We start from the raw sequence: 20,117 nt of genomic DNA on the forward strand, positions 1-20,117 counted from the left end.
CTTTTTCTTATCTGTGAAGCTCTTTATCTGCCCTTCAATTCTGAATGATAGCTTTGCTGGGTAGAGTACTCTTGGTTGTAGATTCTTGTTATTCATCACTTTTATATTTCTTGCCACTCCCATCTGGCCGGCATGGTTACTGTTGAGAAATCAGCTGACAGTCATATGGGTACTCCCTTGTAGGTAACTAACTGTTTTTCTATTCCAGCTTTCAAGATTCTCTCTTTGTATTTTGCCCTTGGCATTTTAATTATAATGTGTCCTGGTGTGGTCCTCTTTGAATTCCTTTTGTTTGACGTTCTCTGTGCTTCTTGGACTTGTAAGTCTATTTCTTTCACCAGGTGGGGGAAGTTTTCAGTCATTATTTCTTCAAATAGGTTTTTAGTATCTTGCTCTCTCTCTTCTTCTGGCACCCCCCATAATTCTGATGTTGGTACGCTTGAAGTTGTCCCAGAGGCTTCTTACTCTATCTTCATATTTTTAAATTATTTTTGCTTTTTGCTTTTCTGGCTGAGTGTCCTTTGTTTCTTTTTGTATTTCAAATCTTTGACATGATTTTTGTGTTCCTCTACTCTGTTATTAGATCTTTGTATAATATTTTTTTATTTCAGTCAGTGTATGCTTAATTTTTAGTTGGTCCTTTTTCATATCATTGAGGGTCTTACTAAATTTATCATCCTTTTCTAGAAAATTATTGAAAAACTTTAAAAACTGAGGTTTTGAACTCTATATTCAGTCATTTGCTTTTCTCCATTTCTTTAATTTGTGATTTGTTTCTTTGTCTCCACATTTTGGCTGCTTCCCTGAGTTGATAGAGTGGCTTTGTGTGGTAGGTGTTCTGTAGGACCCAGTGGCTCAGCCTCCCCAGTTAAATGAGGTACACACTCTTGGTGCACCCCTTTGTGGGCTGTGTGCACAGTCTTGTTGTAGTTAAGTTTTTTTATGATGATATCACTGGGAGAAATTGACCTCCAGGTCAACTGGCTGTGAGATCAGCTGTATCTACACTGGGAGAATTTCTGTGCTGGAGACACCCTTATGGGAAAGAAATTGCAAAAGCCTCTGTGCTCAGCTTGGATGGGGCAGAGTCTCAGGGCAGAGAAGACTGCATTGGGTTCCCTTCAGCCCTGCCCTAATAAGCCCCTGTGTCTCAGTGTCCTCTGAGAGAAAGCTACTCTTGAGTTCCACCCACTGCCAGACAGTCCAGTTTCTCCCCAAATGAGTCTGGGTCCCCAGACTCTCACCCAGAACTGGAGTTCAGTGCAGTTGGGAGCTTTTGTCTCCCTCTTGCTTGAGAAAGCCAGCTGTGTACTCAATTGCACTCCCTCTTCACGTGTGCCCCTCAGTACCTCTGCCTTCTGCAGTTCCTCTGAGTCTCAGTGTGCCTTTTTCATTCCTGACAGTACAGTTTCACCCCATATAAATCTGGGTCCCCAGAGTCTTACTTGAATTGGAGGTCGGAATAGTTGGGAGCTTTTGTCTCCCTCCCACTTGAGAAAGCCAGCCGCACACTCAGTTGCCAGTCCTCTCCACATACACATGTCTTAGTAACTCTGTCTCCTGAAGCTCCTGTGAGTCTCAGTGTGCTTCTCTCTTTCCTTCTAGTTGTAGAATTTCCACTCAGCCAGCCTTCCTGTGGTTCTGGATGATGTCCATTTTGTCTTTTAGTTGTAGTTTTGAAATTGTTGTGAGAGGCAGCGGTTTAGATGTTTACCTATGCCAGCATCTTGGCTTCTCCCATTTGTGTTGTTTTAAACTCTATTCGACATATGTTTATTTTCCACTGCCAAAAGTGCCAACAAAAGGATTCTGCAAGTAGAGACAACAGAAAGCTAGCAACTGCTACTGACAAGACAGACAAGGCATCAAGGATACATGTTTGATGATGGAGTATATCACCAGGGTCTAGTTTTTGGTTGTGCATATCAGCAAGGAAAAAAGACAGTCGAGTCCTCTTTTGTGGCAATTGTGATATTGAGATTTATTTTTAAATTTTCTTTTGTCAGTCAATTCCAAAGCCATTTTGTTTCATTCATTCACTAGTTCCCTTGTTTTGTCTCTTAGTTCATTCAACCAATATTTACTATCTTTAGAGCATTTTTGCTGGATACTCTGTTTTTATTGTTGTTGTTGTTTTGTTGTTATTTTTAAAAAAATAGGATTAGCAAGATTTCAAAAAAATCTTGATTTTAATACCATTAAAAGAATGTCAACTAGGTGAAAAGGTGAAGGAATTAAAAAGTACAGCCGGGACTGGTTTGGCTCAATGGATAGAGCGTCGGCTTTGGGACTGAAGGGTCCCGGGTTCGATTCGGGTCAAGGGCATGTACCTTGGTTGCGGGCATATCCCCAGTAGGGGGTGTGCAAGATGTTTCTAACTATCTCTCTCCCTTCCTCTCTGTATAAAATCAATTAAAAAAAAAAGTACAAATGGCCAGTTTTAAAAATAGCCATGGGGATGCAAGTCAGCATAGGAAATACATTAAATAATATTGTAATAATGATGTATGGTGTCAGATGGGTGCTAGATTTATGTGGTGACTACTTCTTAAGCTATATAAATAAGTACATAGTATACCCATAGTACAGTATATCAACTATAATTTGTTTTTAATTAAAAAAAAGAATAGACACATGAGAGGAAAGGCTAACCCTAAAGGTTACTCTATCCCGTTTTCCTACAGCTTCCTCAGTTTCCAGATTTCAGGAATTAAAATCAGTTCACAAACTCTCATTAGCATGTCCTGTTTATCCAAACCTTCGGGAATCAGCGTCTACAGGGAACTGAACACTCTCCAAAAATCACATGACTAAAGAATTTCCTCAAGAGACAGACAACTCCAGTATCATTTAGATCTGCCTTTTCACACCCTGGCCATAAGGGACATATACACCTGGGCTTCCACCTTTTCAGTCCCTGCCCTGAGTCATTGTACTGGCTACAGCACCATCTCTCTTTGAGAGAAAAGCTCTTGCTTTCAGAGAAGATCACATTTGCAAACTTTTTACTCTTTGGAAAAGTTGTGAGCAGCGAAATGGGGAGGAAAGAGTAGACTATAGAGTTGAGGAAATATCAACTTGCCATTCTCAACACCTCTCTCTGGTGCCCACTTGTTATCTTCCTTTCTCCCCAGGCAGTGATGGCTCTCCAGAAGACCCTTTCATTGCTTCTGCTCTTGTTGGTGACCCTGCTGGGGCTGGGGCTGGTGCAGCCCTCATATGGCCAATCCATGTACCAACTATTCCTGCGGCAACATGTGGACACTAAACATAGAGGTGGCACCAGTTTTTACTGCAACAGGATGATGCAAATACGGGGGATGACTAGGCCCAGGTGCAAGCAATTCAACACCTTCATCCATGAAGACATCTGGGACATTAATAACATCTGCAAGAGCCCCAATATCCAGTGCAAGAATGGCAAGATGAATTGCCATGCAGATGTAGTGAGAGTCACAGACTGCAAGCTTACATCACGTTCCCGGCGAAACTGCAGATATCAGGGCAGGGGCAGCTCTAGGCGTGTTGTCATCGCCTGTGATGATAAAACCCTGATGCCTGTGTACTTTGATGGATAGATGCTATCCTGAAACAGTTATGGCCCTGTGGTTGACCTTTTACTTACTCCTTGAACAGCAATGAGTAATGCATTTGAGCTATGTCTACTTCTTTTTCTCTATATAATCCATTCTGTTAAATGCATCAAAGAGAAATGGAGACATAAATGTATAATGCAATGGGGCTTTCTTGAATAAAATTTTCTATAAAATCTGCTTCCTTTTAAAATACTGCTCAGCTTAGCTCTCTCAAATCCTATCCTCTGGAATTTTGTTATTATATGTATGATATAACATTTCACATATTTTAAAGTATTTCCATCTCCGTTATCTAATTTTAATACCACCGCACCTCTGTGATGTTCATGTTGCTACAAAAGGAACTCAAAGTTAAAAAGATTTACCGAAGAACATGAAGATGTGGAAAAGGTGATATAAAAAAATCCATTAAAAAATCCATTTCAACTGGCTACTAATCCAAGGCTTTTCCTACTTCATGACAGGGAGTGCTTTAAAAGTAACTGCTTTTTGATATTCTCAAAAGTCAGCTGTTGGGGGAAGCATTAAACATTTAGAAATATGAACTGGAAAAATGAGAGCCCTGTCTGTATAATTTGTCAACCTTGTTATGTTTGTCTCTAATAAGATTAAAAAATCATACAGGAACTTTCTTTTTCTCTTCACACACTTTTGAATCATAGTAGTAAGTCAGAATATTAACAATGTACTAGATCATTAGGACTCATTCTCTCTTCCTGACTGGAAAGATTTTTCACATTTTCTTTGTAATAAAGAACTGCAGATATCTGAAAAGATGGTGCTATGGTTCTTGTGTGGAATTTCTTTTCTTTTATCTTCTTTTAATTCTTTTCTAGTTTATAAACATGAGCGAACAGCTTCATACCTTCATAAACGGACCCATAATTAAAACCTATTGGATCAATGACCATGACCCAGAAATATTTGTGTCATTTACTAAAGACAATTATTACACCCTTCCCTTTTCCCTTTGATTATTTTGAAACAAATTGGAGAACAGAGATGTATGAAGACACTAGCAGCTAAAAATGGAAGTATGTATGTATGTGAGTGAGTGTGTGTGTGTGTGTGTGTGTGTGTGCACATGAAAAGACTAAACTGAAAATATTTGAATTAAAGCAAATATACATTGTTTATGTTTAAGGTGTGCAACCTCATTCAGTATACTAGTACATATGCATTGTGGAAGAATCACTACAATCAAGGTAATTCACCTATCTGTTATTTCACATGATTACCAAAAGTGACCCTATTTTGGATTGTTTTCTACTCCATTCTTTTTAACACTACTGAACATCATAGCTTAGCCACCAATTTCTTCTGACTACATGTAGCTTTCACACCATTGTAAAGTTAAAATATCCTAGGCATGAAAATCCTATATAATAAAAGAATAGTATGCAATTTGTCTCCTGGACCGGGAGTTTGACCAGGGGATAGAGCCAGCTGGAGCAAGGGAAGGAGGCCATGGCCTGCAGAAGCAGGCTGCTGGGCCAAGGAATGGAGTACCTGGTCGGTAATCGGCAGCCAGCAGGTGATAACAAACATACCAGTGCACAGATTTGGTGACCTAGGCCTCTAGTTCATAAATAAAATTGTGGATAATTTTTGCTAATCCATGTCACCAAACTAACCAAATTTCAGCTTCTTCCATGGGTGAAATTTTAAACCAATCAATTTAGAATTACTTGATCAGCATTGGTGAGGTAATATGGCTGATCAGACCCTCTGCCTTCCCCTGAGTGAAGGTGTCCTTGCTTAAAATAATCCAGTCTTTTTTTTTTATTGTTCATATTATTAAAAATGTTTATTCCCCCCCCCCTCCATTGCTCTCCTCCACCATGTTCCCACCCCACCCTCTGCCCTTTCCCCACTCCCCATTGTCCTCATCCATAGGTGCACAGTTTATGTTCAGTCTCTTCCCAAATCCCCCTCTCCCCTTTTCCCCAAGAATCGTCAGTTCGCTCCCATTCCATACCTCTGATTCTATTATATTCACCAGTTAATATTGTTAATCAGATTTTTAAAAAAATTTCCTTGGTTATTGGATTCGCTTGTTGATAGTTACGTATTTGTTGTTCATAATTTTTATCTTTATCTTCTTCCTCTTCCTAAAGAACCCCCTTCAGCACTTCATATAATTCTGATTTGGTGGTGATGAACTCCTTTAGCCTTTTTTTATTTGTGAAACTTTTTATCTGGCCTTTGATTCTGAGTGATAGCTTTGCAGGGTAGAGTATTTTTGGCTGTAGGTTCTTGTTATTCATCACCTTGAATATTTCTTGCCATTCCCGTCTGGCCTGCATGGTTTCTGTTGAGAAATCAGCTGACAATCGTATGGGTGATCCTTTATAGGTAACTACCTGCTTTTCTCTTGCTGCTTTTAATATTCTCTCTTTATCTTTTGCTCTTGGAATTTTAATTATGATTTGTCTTGGTGTGGTCCTCTTTGGATTCCTTTTGTTTGGAGTTCTGTGCGCTTCCTGGACTTGTAAGTCTAATTCTTTCACCAGGTGGGGGAAATTTTCTGTCACTATTTCTTTGAGTATGTTTTCCATATCTTGCTCTGTCTCATCTTCTGGGACCGCCATAATTCTGATGTTGGTTCGCTTGAAGTTGTCCCAGAGGTTTCTTACACTATCTTGAACTTTCTGGATTCTCTTGTCTTCTTGCTTCTGTGGAGGAGTGTCCTCTGACTCTTTGTGTTCCAAATCTTCTTTGACTTGATTCTTGTGATCTTCCATTCTGTTTTTAGGACTCTGTATAATATTTTTTTTTCCAGACAATGTATTCTTTATTTCTTGTTGATCCTTCATCATTTCTTGTTCATTCCTTATTAATTCTAGTTGATCTCTTTTCATATCCTCATAGGTCTTATCGATCTTTTCTAGGAAATTCTTGAAAAACCTTATAAGCGTAGATTTGAACTCTATATCCAGTCGCTTTTTGTCCTCCATTTCTTTCATTTGTGATCTATTTTATTTCGGCATTTTCACAGCTTTCCGGATGGGCCGGGGTTTCAGGGTGGAGCCTACAGCTTTGGCTTCCATCAGCCCTGCCTTATGCGGCTCCTGAGTCTCAGGGACCTTCAGTACTTGTTGCGAGCGCCTCTGAGAGAAAGGTGCTCTCAATTTTCGCCTGCTACCAAACAGTCTAGGCTCTCCCCCAATGAGCCCGGAACTGGGGTTCAGTTCAGTTGGAAGTGGGATTGGAGGTGGTGTTCAGAGCAGTCTGGAGCCCCTGTCCCCTTCCCGCCAGGGCAATCCCGCGGCACAGCCCTTCTCTGCATGCAATGTGCGCACCGCCAGGACCTCCTTTTGCCGCTCCCCTGGGGCTCCGCCTTACAGCCCAGATCCCTATGGATGAGCCTGGGTCCGCGAGTCTGGCCTAGAACTGGGGTTCAGTGCTGTCGGGTCTGAGGTTCAGCACAGTCGGAGTTTTTATCTCCTTCCTGCGAGGGAACGCCAGCCAGGTACTCGGCCTCCCTCCTCTCCGCCCGCGCCTCGTGTCTCCGTACCTCAGGCTTTTACAGGTCCTCCACGCTTCCTTATGGTTTTCTCCTTGCTTCTCGTTGTAGAATTTCCAGTCAATCAACTTTCCTGTCATTTTGGGTAATGCCCATTTTATATTTTAGTTGTATTTTATTGAAATTGTTGTGTGCGGCTGCAGCTAGGTGTTTACCTGGGCAGCCATCTTGGATTCTCTCCCGCTATCTCAAAATAACCCAGTCTTTTAACTACATAGTCCCACCCTCTTTCTGCCTGTGAAAACCCTCCATTTTGTACAACTCACCAAAGCACCTTTCTAGTTGCCAGATCCATGCTGCCCAACTCCTGAATTGCTTAATGAAGCCAATTAGATCTTCAAACTTACTTGGCTGAATTTTGTTCTTTAGCTCCTGCCCCCAGGGCCTTGTCATTTCTTTGTATACAGAAGACTGCTTTTGATGTATGACCCCTTTGCTTCAGGCTTTACATTGTACCTTATTTTATTTTTTTTTGCACATTTTTCTTTCTCACTTCTCTTTCTTTCCCCCCATTTCTCTTCTCCTATCTCTGTATCTGTTTTTTTCTTTCCTTTCTTTTTTATCCTTTCTAAAAATGGATCTTCTTTATCTGCTTTATTGATGTGTCTTTGTTGTTTTATTCATATATCTAATTTTTTCTTTCCTGCTCCTATTCCATTTATCCTTCTCTTTTCTTTCTCCTCCTACTCAATTTTTATCTTTTTTCTTTTTCTTGTTTTGCTATTTTCTTGTCTTAATTTTATAAAACATTTTGTACTTCCTAAATTTCTATCTGCTCTCTCCTCTACTCTCTGTCAAAAAACTTTTTTTTAATATTTATTTTTCTCCTGCCTCTATTCCAAACCATGATCCTTCCATATTCATCCAATTCCTCAACCTTATATTTTCTATTTAGGCTCTGCATCTATAGATTCTTCTCTCTCCTTTTTTTTTTTTTTTTTTTTTTTTGGTGTTTTTTGTTTGTCCTTTTTTAAAATTTATTTGTTGTGTTTCCTCCCCATAGACTTCCTTTCTTTCTTTTTTCTTTTCTTTTCACATCCTTGTTCTATTTTCTAAATCTCTTTTTTCTAGCTGTCACTTTTATTAGAGTTATCGGTGTCTTGTGTACATTCATGTTCTATTCCTCCTGTGTTGGTCTTCATGCTGGGGCCCTGTCTGATCCCACTGGCCCAGGCTCAGGATGAGAGGTACAGACACTTCCTGGACCAGCACTATGATGCCAATCCACGTGGTCATGATAACAGACACTGTAATACCATGATGAGGAGATGAGGCTTGACTTCACCCTGCAAATACACCAACGCCTTTATTCATGGCACCAGTAACAACATCAAGGCTGTCTGTGAAGACAAGAATGAAAAGTCTGATGGGCAATCTTCAGAATAAGCAAGTCTCCTTTCCAGGTCACTACTTGCAAGCACAGAGGAGCGTCCCCCAAGCCTCCCTGCCGATACAGAGCCACACCAGGGTTCAGAGACATAGTTATTGCCTGTGAACATGGCTTGCCTGTCCACTTTGATGAGTCCTTCTACCATTCATAACCAGCAGGCGTCTCTGCTCTCTATTCCTGGCATTTCCCCACACAACCTAGAACAGAGGTGGCCACATTCATTGCCAGGGGCCCAGAAAATGAGCTGCCTGGATCTTTGTTTTCTGTTTAACAATATGATAATAAATAAGAATGTCTCTGAAATCAATAAGAATCAAAGTCTTCTCATCAATTCTTGGCATTTGGATTTCCCCCCATTTTCTCTACTCAGCTGCCTCAGAGAGGATGGCATGGAATACAAATGCCTTTTCCCCTGTCAGTTACTTTGTTCTCAGTCAATAGGGAGGTAGACTTTCCTTTTTTGTGAGTTTAAGGATGTTAAATTCATCTTTTCCCAGAGCTGGGAAATTCCAGGGCACATGGCTGCTAAGCAGAATTTTCAGGAGGAGCAAATTATATTTGGGGTCAAATAACTCAATATTACTTTTACAAATGTTAAACTTTGAGGAGCAGTGTTTAGAACTAAATACCAATAGATTAATAAAACTTTACCTCTCTTAAATTTTCACATTTTTAAAGATATATTTCAAATAAAACACAAGGCATATTTATTAATGAATACAAATATATCCTCTAAATTCTCTATAAGAGGCAAATTCAAATTAATTTTCAGTATCCTGTTACTCCAAAATATCTAGATATTTAATTTTTTTACTATTTAACCCAGCAAAGTCCAAAGTTTTAAATCACCAAAAATTATCTGAAAAAGCTGTATCATAAATCCTTTCTTTTAATTACATCTATTTATGTTTTTGTCATGTTGTGATTTTAAAGCTAATTGTTTTTATCCAAGCCATTTTCTTGTCAGATTTTGTAACAGGGATAACTCACTGGCCTTCAGTGGCTTTAATGTAAAAGTACTATTTTATGTTATTTTCCTTTACAAAAATAGTGAAATATGGTAGCACTCATACTTGGGTAAAAACTGCTGTTTGAATTTTAACCTTGCTATCTGACTTCGACCTTCGATTACTTGCTTGAACAATAGGGTAGTTGCAGGAGATTGACTCCCACTGACTCAGTAGATAACCTTTAGTTCTGCTTTTGTATTATGGGCAAGATAGGGCCACATTCCAATGTCAAGCAGGGTGTGACTGGGAACCTACCCTGCTGGCTGTCCCCAGTCTTTAGAATTTAGTCCTGAGAGTCCAATCAGGGTTAGCCGAGGCAGTGATATCACCGACCTGAATAAAACTCCTGGACTGGGCGAAATTCGCTCTCTTCCGCCATGCTGCCGGCGTGGGTAGGAGGAGCACATGCTAGCATGGTGAAGGCTCTTTTGTTTATTGCATCGGACTCGGCTCCCTGGTGGTCCTTGGGGATCATGACTGGAATCCCCAGCCAGGACCATGAGGGACCCCCATTCCGGAGAGCCTGACTGGCCGCGGTAGGTGTGTGTTTGTCTGTGTTTTTGTGTGAGCGCTCTGGAGGGACTGCCCCTCCATCAGGGCTCTTACCTGGGTGTTTACCAGCTGCTGTGTCAGCCATGGTTTGAGTCCAGATTCGAATCTGTAATAAATTCTAGCATGCTTAATCAAATTGGCTCCGGTGGTCCATCTCTTGGGGACTTGCTTCGTAACAAATAGGAGTTCCCCCTCCCCTGACTGCCTTCACTGCTATTTCTGCACCTTCCTGGAGGGTTTTTCTACACAGCTGTTCCTCCCAGCGCTATGGACAAAAAAAGAGCATTGGGGACTAGTTATGGAAATATTAATCTGTTAGGCATGATTGCCTACCCAGGACATAGCACCTGGCTAGGAGTCAAAGGTCCCCTCCCTCCTTGGAATGTGGTACATTCTTATTCAAGAACTTCCCATTATCATGGAAACATTAACCCTGTTGCCCAAACAATGGAGTCCCAACCCAGACTGCATTGCTTACTTCCCATGCCCATAATCCCTACTTCCCCATGTAATTCTGTCCCTATATTCATAAACCAGGGAATAGCAAATTAAGGCCCCCAAAAGAGAGAAAGCCAAAATTACATTAGACACACAGACAGAAATCTCACTAGCTAAGAGTTTCTGGTGAATGATGTCCTGAGAGGGAGAGCAGGAAGAGTACATTCTGACAATCTCTGTCCCAAATTCAGCCTCAATACACATAACTGGGCTTCCCCAAAGCAGGACATGCCCCATCTTTAAAGAAATTAAACCAAACAACAAAGAAACACAAACATCAACAGAAACGCTCTTATACAGATGTGCACAATGCACCAAAACCTGCACCACAGAGTGCCCTGCTTTAACAAACCACCTAAGCAGAACAATATCTCCTGTTTCTGGTTTGGGGACTGTCCCTCCCCTGAACTTCAGTATTGTCCCAAATAGACTATTTGGGGAAGAATTCTGTGTAGGTCTAGAATTTTTGTTTCCCATCCTCAGAAAGTCCCTGTGACTCTGTTTCTGCTCAGTCCCCCATATTGGAGATGTCTCACAATCCCCGAGAGCCGTTTTGTCCCTCTGACCATTTCCCTTATGGGAGAACAGAACCGCAGATCAGAACTCCACACTTGCTTTATATGTCAGACCTTTCACAGTCACATATATCCGACCTCTGAGGATACCCAACCACCAACATGGTATTTCCACCTTGGCCTGCATGAGACTTGCCTGGTTACTGGGCATGTACCCTCTTTGTATCATTTTCATCACCTTCCAAAGAAAAACAGTCTTGGACTAACCTATGGAACCTGCAAAGAGACAGGGCCCAGGCAAAGGGCCACCCAAAATTGGATGAGACGTGCCTACCCTTCAACCAGTGTCCCTCCCTAGTCTGGGCACGGAAATCCAGACGTGCCCCCAAATTTTGAGAAATGGCTCATCTGTCTAAATTTCAAATGATGGTCTGGGAAACAGCAACATGGCAAAAATGAGACTTTTAATAACACTATTGACAGCGGGTGTCATTGTATGGCACACAAGTGGGGAAGGGAACATAGACTATTTATTTATTCCCTCTTTCGGTTCATAATTGGCTTCATCCTATGAGGTCACCTGTTTCTTTATACATTGCCTAGGTCTTGCTGTTTCCCATTGGGCTATTTAAAATATTGGCTGAGATATTTTCTTTCTTAATTTAGTACCATGCACTCCTGTGATGCTAATGTTGCTACATATAAGAGCCCAAAGTTAAAGGATTTGCTGAAGAACATGAAGTTAGTGGAAAAACTAAAGCAAAAAATCCACTTCAATTGGCTACTAATCCAGGACTTTTTCTACTTCATCACAAGGAGTGTTTTGAAAGTATCTGCTTTTTGGTATTCCTAGCAATCAATATTGGGGAAGCATTACAAATTTGGAAATATGGACTAGCAAAATAAGAGCTCTGTCTGTATACTAAGGCAGCTTTGTTATGTTTGGGTCTAATAAGATTATGATGTAAAGAATTTTCTTTTTCTCTTCCCAAACTTTTGAATCGCTGTAGCAAGTATTAAGAATGCACTAGATCATTAAGACTCATTCACTCTTCCTAACTGGAAAGATTTTTCATGTTTTCCTTTTAATAAAGAACTCAAGCCCAGCCAGCATGGCTCAGTGGTTGAGAATCAACCTATGAACCAGGAGATCAACAGTTCAATTCCTGGTCAGGGCACATGCCCAGTTGTGGGCCAGTCCCCCATATCAGGCATGCAGGAGGCAACCAATCAGTGATTCTCTCATCATTGATGTTTCTATGGCTCTTCCTCTCTGAAATCAATTTAAAAAAAAAATATATATATATATATAATATATATTAATATATCTTATTGATTTTTCTTACAGAGAGGAAGGGAGAGAGATAGAGAGCTAGAAACGTCAATGAGAGAAAAACATTGACCATCTGCCTCTTGCACACCCCCTACCGGGGATGTGCTCACAACCAATGTACATGCCCTTGACCGGAATCAAACCTGGGACCTTACAGTCTGCAGACAGTCGCTCTACCGCTGAGCCAAACCGGTTTCGGCCAATTAAAATATATTTTAAACAAAAACTCAAACTACAGATATCTTGAAGATGGTGCTATGGTTCTTGTGTGAGATATTTTCTTTTTCTACCCTCTTAATTATTTTCTATAGTTTATAAACATGCACCAACACCTTAATACCCTCATAAACTGGTCTATGACAAAAAGTCTATAGGATCAATAACCAGGACACAGAAACATTTGTGTCATTTACTAAAGACAATTCTCACATCCCTCCCTCTTCCCTTTGAATATTTTGAAACAAATTGGGGAACAGAAATGTATGGAGGCACCAGCAGCTAAAGAAGGAAAGTATGTATCTAAGAGTGTGTGCTCACACATGTGTATGTGTGTGTGTGTGTGTGTGTTTGTGTGTGTGTAAGGACTAAACTGAAAATACTTAAATTGTAGCAGATATACATTGTTTATATTTAAAGTGTGCAATCTGATTCAGTATACATATGCATTGTGAAAGAATCATGATAATCAAGCTAATTAATGCATCTGTTAACTCACATGGTTATCAAAAGTGACTCCATTTTGGACTGTTTTCACCTCCATTCTTCTCAACACTACTGAACAGCATAGCTTAACCCAGCCAATTTCTACTGAATGCATATTGCTTTCATACCATTGTAATGTCAAAAAATCATAAGCTTGAAAAATCATGAATAAAATTGTGAGTCATTTTTGTTATGCCATGACACCTAACAAAAACTTAATAAATAACCAAATTTCATTTTCAGCCTCTTCCAGAGATGGAATTGTAAACCAATCAATTACTGGTAAGGTAATCTGCCTGATAAGACTCGCTGCCTTCCCCTGAATAAAGGTGCCTTGTTAAAAATAATCCAGTATTTTTAAAAAATATATTTTATTGATTTTTTACAGAGAGGAAGAGAGAGGAGTAGAGAGCTAGAGACGTCGATGAGAGAGAACCATCGACCAGCTGCCTCATGCACACCCCCCACTGGGGATGTGCCCACAACCAATGTACATGCCCCTGACTGGAATCAGACCTGGGACCTTTCAGTCCACAGACCAATGCTCTACCACTGAGCCAAACTGGTTTCAGCAAAAATAATCCAGTATTTAACTTGGTAATCTCACCCTCTTTATGCCTATGAAAATCTTCCATTTTGTACAACTCACCAAAGTGGCTTTCTAGTGCTAGATGGCATGCAACCCAATTTCTGAATTGCTTAATAAAGCCAATTAGATCTTCAAACTTACTTGGCTGAATTTTGTTCTTTTGCTCTTTCCCCCAGGGCCTTGTCATTCCTTTGTACCCAGAAGGCTGCCTTTGATGTATGACTCCTTTGCTCTAGGCTCTTCTCAGAGTGACCCCCAGTGTTCTAGATGAGGAGATAAACAGGTGCACAGAGTAAGGCTGTCCCCTCTTCCCCCACCACCACTGCCAATCAGTTGGAACACTCCCCCTCCCACATCTATTCCTTTCTCATTGCTTTCTTATCTCTAAGAAAAGAAAAACAACACTGACTTTGTTCTGTAGATTCACACACTAATCCCTATGGACCTGTGAACGTAAGTATAAAATCTGAATAGGGCAAGTTAGAGTTAGAAGGGTTGGTACTGAGCATGGCTGGGGAAAAGGCCCAGGAACACTGGGAGGGGCTTGCTTGACCTTCTTGGTGATAGAGTTGAGCATGCAGTGATCCAACTTGTGAGAAGCAAAGGCCCAAATTTAACTCAGCATTAAACTTACTAACTCAGCCGAAGCCGGTTTGGCTCAGTGGTAGAGCTTCGGTCTGCGGACTGAAAGGTCCCAGGTTCGATTCCGGTCAAGGGCATGTACCTTGGTTGCGGGCACATCCCCAGTAGGGGGTGTGCAAGAGGCAGCTGGTCAATGTTTCTCTCTCATCGACGTTTCTGGCTCTCTATCTCTCTCCCTTCCTCTCTGTGAAAAATCAATAAAATATATTTAAAAAAATAAATAAATAAACTTACTAATTCACACCTCCCATCCTCCCCAACATTTTCAAGCATAACACATTGAACCTGCTTAAATCTTGGTCTTCTCATCCTCTTTAGGCCATTTGAGCTAGGGATAGGGCGTCACAAATGAGAACCTGCCTATCTCTTGTTCTGTGCCTGATAGAGCACTCAAGACCCCCAAAAGTGCTCTCATGCAAATCCCATTAGTCTCTTTCAGGTCTGTAAAGGAGCTACTATTAGGCCCATTTGAAGACACCAATTCTGAGATATTGAAACTTAGAGTTTTTATAGGGCCAGGTTAACTTCTTGTGGTAACTGAGGACAGGGAGCTGGTTTAAAGGAAAGACTTTTTCAAACATCTCTAGGCCCTGATTTTGACCAAAGCAGTTCCTGTGAGGTCAGTTTTAATCTTGGTATTTGGTTGCTTTGTTTTTCTTTTAAATATTTTTATTGATTTCAGAGAGGAAGGGACAGGGAGAGATAGAAACATCAATAATGAGAGAGAATCACCGATTAGCTATCTCCTACACACCCCACTCTGGGGATCAAGTCCATAAGCTGAGTATGTGCCCTGACTGGGTATTGAACCAAGACCTCCTGGTTCATAGGTCAACCACTGAGCCACGCTGGCTGGGATTTTTGTTTGTGTGTGTGTGTGTGTGTGTGTGTGTGTGTGTGTGTGTGTGTTTATTTTATTTTATTTGTCTGTTTGTTTTGTTTTTTTTGTTTGTTTTTTTCCTTCATTTTTTCATTAAGGTATTAGATGTATACATATCTTATCATTGCCTCCCACTCCCATATATGCCCTCATCCCCCAGTGTTTCGAGTTCATTGGTTATGCTTATACGCAGCATAAGTGTTCTTTGGTTGATCTTTGCTTAAAACACTATTTCAAAACTGCATTTCTTTTATGATAGTATTCTTAATGGCAAATCAAGATGATTCAGTATGACGATAATTAGGTAAATGGCCTCAGAGAAGACAAATGGGCAGTCAGAAATGCTACCGTGTTTCAGGCAGCCATTGGGGAAGTACTATGAGGAAGTCAATAGGAGATAAGCCCCACTTGAAGAGTCCGTTTTAATTGCAGCCTGGGATTTCAGGGAGCCAAAGCCTTCCTGCTTGGGAATGTTTCCCAAGTCTACTCATCTTCTACATTCCCTTAAGGATGAGAACCTTTTCTACTTCACAGACATAAAACTTAAAATCCCATTCTCTTTCAGACACACTCTCTTATGAGAACCCATCTGGACTGTAAAACAGAGCTAGCCAGAATGCTCCTTGTTTTGGGTGAAGAGGTATTTGGAATTCTCAAAATAAATTTCATCTATTTTCTACAATTTTGTGCTTGTCTCACTCAGGCTCTAGCCTCACTCTTGTAAAGTTTATTATCTAATGAGATTTATCATCTTCTAGTCTGGAACCAAATGGTAAAATTGAGCCTAAATATCTACAATGGAATTTTAAGGTGGAACTCAGCTCAGGCGTGTTGCAGTTATGCTTTCCTCTCTCTTCCATGTAGACCCACAGGTGATCCTGGTGACTGAGATGTCTTCCTCTCTGAAGGTCCTAGGTCCTCTCTTGCTCCTGCTGTTACCCTTTTGTGGACTCCAGGTACACAGCCAGAACCTTTCCTGGAGGGAATTCATGAAACAGCACCACCTGAGCACAAGCTGGGAACTCACTGAGTACAGATGCAATGACCTCATGAGAGGAAGAGAAGCTCCAAAAGCAGGAACTATCACATCTTTATCTATACCTTCTGGCACAAAATTGAGCATGTATGCACCAGGAACTGGAGAGATCGCTACAGTAATGTATACTAGTATATAGGTGCCCAACATCCCTTCAAAATGATCAGTGCTACTCAGTGAATAACAAAAAGGGCTACAAAAAGCACAGGAGCGATAGCTACTCTACTTCCCAACCCCCTTCCCAGTTTCTCTCTCACAGAGGATCCAGAAAGGCAGACCTCAGCAGTGCTAAGGTTGTTTTATATGAGCAGGAGAGAGTATCCCACTCTCAGCAAGCATGTGTGTGTGTGTGTGTGTGTTTGTGTGTGTGTGTGTGTGTGTGTGTGTGTGTTCGTTCGCGCACACGCGCGCGCGTAAGTGTTGGTACAGGACATCCAGCTCCCTCCACCAGCTGGGACTCAAGGTCTCTGTCAACAGGTCATGCAGTGACTGTGGACAAACTACATGACTTCTCTGAGCTTAGAATTGTTTTCAGAGAAATGAAAGTCTGAAGAAAGATGATTCTAAGATTGCACTCAGTTAAAACAATTTTTCAGTGTTTTCTGGTTCTAAAGGTCTTTCTCTCAATACTTCCCAGAAAGAAAGATTGGATTGCATATATGATATATTTCCTTAAGACCTTTATACTTTTCAAAGAGCCAAAGTTGCTTTTATGGAAGTATTCATCAATTAACTGCCCTCAGTTTAAATAAAAACAAGTATCATTCACTCAGAAACACAGAAAGGGGGAGAAAAATTCTTATTTACCCCCACTCTCACTCTCCTTATTTCCTGTCAAAATGCCAGCAAAAGATGAATTTTTATCCCAAGAAGGAATTTGTATATTTTCATATTAAGTGAAATGCATAAACACCTGTCAATACTGACAACCAATCATTGCATGCTGAATATTCTAAGCCCCCATTTCTTCCCATTCCTCCTCTCAAAAGGTATGTTCACCTCTGCACTGGTTGCTATTCTCCCCTTGCGAGACAGCCTGGCAGGTCTTTTTCTCCTAATAAAGCCTTCAATCCTAGTTTTCAACTCCTGATTGGTCTTTCATTCCGGTGCCAAAACCCAGTAGATATGAACAGGAGAATGGATGATCCTCGGATGCAGCCCTAGTTTCTCTGGCTCTGCTCAGTGGCACAGTTCTGAATTGATTGACCTGCCCCAGACCCTCTCTCAAATGCTGTTGGACCAGGACATGTGGGGATCTCGTTGCTTCTCTCCCATTGGTAGGCCTTCAGACCCAACTTGCCCCCCCTCCCCACCTTTATTCTTGCTCACTGTGACCTGGAGGGGCATTAGGGTCTCAGAGTTTCCCATCTACTTGGCTACTCATTCTATAAAAGCCAGGAATTCTCTTCTACTCCATAATACAGGTGTCTCAGGGTGATGATCTTGGAACATTTTCTCAGCCCCTTCTCTCTAAAGGTTGGTTGAGTGAACAGGAGGATGCTCCTTATTCCTTCCCCAACTTCCAATAGCCCTTCCCTCCAGTCATGGGGACCTATCAATCCAAATCCCCTTGAAATACACCCTTAGGGTGTTTTGGTCTTCTGGGTGGAGAGATTAGTGAGGAGACACCATAAGGGGGTATTTCAAGGGGATTTGGATTGATAGGTCCCCATGACTGGAGGGAAGGGCTATTGGAAGTTGGGGAAGGAATCAAACCAAAGAAGCTCTGCCTGACCACAAAATAAACTCAATAATGGCTCTCAGTGGCCTGTAAAAAAGCACTTTCAATTCCAATATCCTTTGAGACCTAGATAATTTTGCCACCAGACAGGGAAAACTTCTGAAATCCCCTATGTACAGGCATTCTTTTTCCTCTGCTCTCGCCCCTCACTTTCCACTCATCAGATCCTCCTCAGGAAGTTCTCTTTGCCCTCAAACCAGTCCTCAAAACTTTTCTCTGTCTTCTCACTCTTTCGACCCAGCTGATCATTCCTCTCCACCTCACCCACTCCCACCACCCTTACAACCAAGATTGCTCTACCCACCAAAGTTATAATTTAGAATTGAAGGTCAGATAAAGAGCTTCACAGATAAGAAAGTGCTGAAGGGTATTCTTTAAGAAGAGGAAGAAGAAGAAAAAGGTAAAGATAAAAAATTATGAACAACAAAGTGACAACAAATACATATCTATCAACAGGTGAATCTAAAAAATCAAGTGAATATAAAATCTGATGTACAGAATAAACTGGTGACTATAATAGAACCAGGGGCACAGAAAGGAAGTGGACTGAAAATTCTTGAGGGAAGGGGTATTGGGAGTTTAAGAAGAGATTGGACAAAAACAAAACAAAACAAAACAAAAAAACAACAACACAGGATCTTCCTTGCCTCCCTGCTGGTACAGAGCCACATCAAGGTCCAGAGACATGGTTGTTGCCTATGAACATGGCTTGCCTTTCCCTTTGATGAGTCCTTTTACCAGCAGGCCAGTGACCCCAAGGTGGCTCTGCTCTCCATTCCTGGCACTTACCCTACACAATCCAAAACAGGGGTGACTACATTCATTGCCAGGGGCCCAGAAAATGAACTGCCTGGATTTTTTGTTTTCTGTGTTACAATCCTATATAATAAAAGGCTAATATGCAAATCAACTGAATGGTGGAATGATCAATCACTATGATGCAAACTTACCACAAGGGGGCAGACACTCAATGCAGGAACTGCCCCCTAGTGGTCAGTGCACTTCCACAGGTTTGCGCAGCTCAGCCAGAAGCTCTGTGCCAAGCCCATGGGTGGTGAGCTCAGTGGTGGTGATGGGAGCCTCTCCCCACTCTGCAGCAGCACTAAGTATGTCCGATGGCCAACTTAGGCCTGCTGCCCACAGGAGCCGGCTGTCGGACATCCCCCAAGGTCTCCCGGATTGTGAGAGGGTGTAGGCTGGGCTAAGGGACCTTCCCCCCACAAGTGCATAATTTTTGTGCACCAGGCCTCCAGTATGTTAATAAGTAAAAATGTCTATGAAATCAGTAAAAATCAAACTCTTTTAATTAATTCTTGGCCTATTGATTTTTCCACATTTTTTCTACTCAGCTGTCCCCAGAAAGGATGGCATGGAATACAAATGCCCTTTTCCCTGTCAGTTAATACCTTCTCAGTCAATAGGAAAGTAGACTTTCCCTTCCTGTGAGTGGAAGGATGGATATAAATTCATCTTACAGAGAGAACTGGAAAATTCCAGGGCTCATGGCTGCTAAGCAAAATTTTCATGAGAGGCAAATTGTTCTTACTACTCTCAAATAAGCCAATATTACTTTTACAAAAGTTAAATTAAAAGAAGTAGTGTTTAGAATTAAATACCAACAGATTAAACTTTCTATCTACCTCTCTCATAAACTTTCTTTTTCCTCTCTGTTTCTCTCTCTCTCTCTCTCTCTCTCTCTCTCTCTCTCTCTCTCTCTCTCTCTCTCTCTCTCTCATACATACACCAACACACACACACACACACACACACACACACACACACACACACACACTTGTATGAATACCAAAATTCACTCCTGGTACTCACCTCTTGTCTCAGGCAGAAGTTAATTTTGAGTTGCTTTAATTAGACTGCTCCCAGAGCATTCTCATGGTTTTCTATCTAATCTATACTAATAAAAGGGTAATATGCTAATTAGATCAGGAGACCGGACATCTTCCTACCATCTGACTTCCTTCTGGACAAAGCCACAGTGGTGAGGGCCAAGGCAGAGGTGGTTAAGGATGATCAGGCCAGCAGGGAAGGGCAGTTGAAGGATATCAGGTGGGCAGGGGAGGGCAATTGGGAGCCATCAGGCTGACAGGGG

At 41.3% G+C, this 20,117-nt stretch overlaps 1 protein-coding gene, 1 long non-coding RNA gene and 1 pseudogene across 2 annotated transcripts; 2 read left to right on the forward strand and 1 right to left on the reverse strand.

Moving 5' to 3' along the window:
- The first annotated feature begins 3,115 nt into the window (after positions 1-3,115).
- On the forward strand, positions 3,116-3,870 carry LOC118724385 (ribonuclease 4). Its single transcript, XM_036447617.2, has one exon. The coding sequence runs from the start codon at positions 3,141-3,143 to the stop codon at positions 3,576-3,578; it is 438 nt and encodes a 145-aa protein (XP_036303510.1). The 5' UTR covers positions 3,116-3,140; the 3' UTR covers positions 3,579-3,870.
- Positions 3,871-4,046: 176 nt separating this feature from the next.
- LOC123652652 lies at positions 4,047-12,276 on the reverse strand. Its single transcript, XR_006742099.1, has 3 exons — positions 12,116-12,276; positions 5,167-5,172; positions 4,047-4,284 (listed from the first exon to the last, which is right to left on the reverse strand). It is a non-coding gene; the product is annotated as an uncharacterized LOC123652652 (long non-coding RNA).
- Positions 12,277-13,149: 873 nt separating this feature from the next.
- On the forward strand, positions 13,150-17,798 carry LOC118707118 (annotated as a pseudogene).
- The last annotated feature ends 2,319 nt before the right edge of the window (positions 17,799-20,117 follow it).

Source organism: Pipistrellus kuhlii, unplaced genomic scaffold (genome assembly GCF_014108245.1).
Source record: "Pipistrellus kuhlii isolate mPipKuh1 unplaced genomic scaffold, mPipKuh1.p scaffold_m20_p_1, whole genome shotgun sequence".
Lineage (NCBI taxonomy): Eukaryota > Metazoa > Chordata > Mammalia > Chiroptera > Vespertilionidae > Pipistrellus > Pipistrellus kuhlii.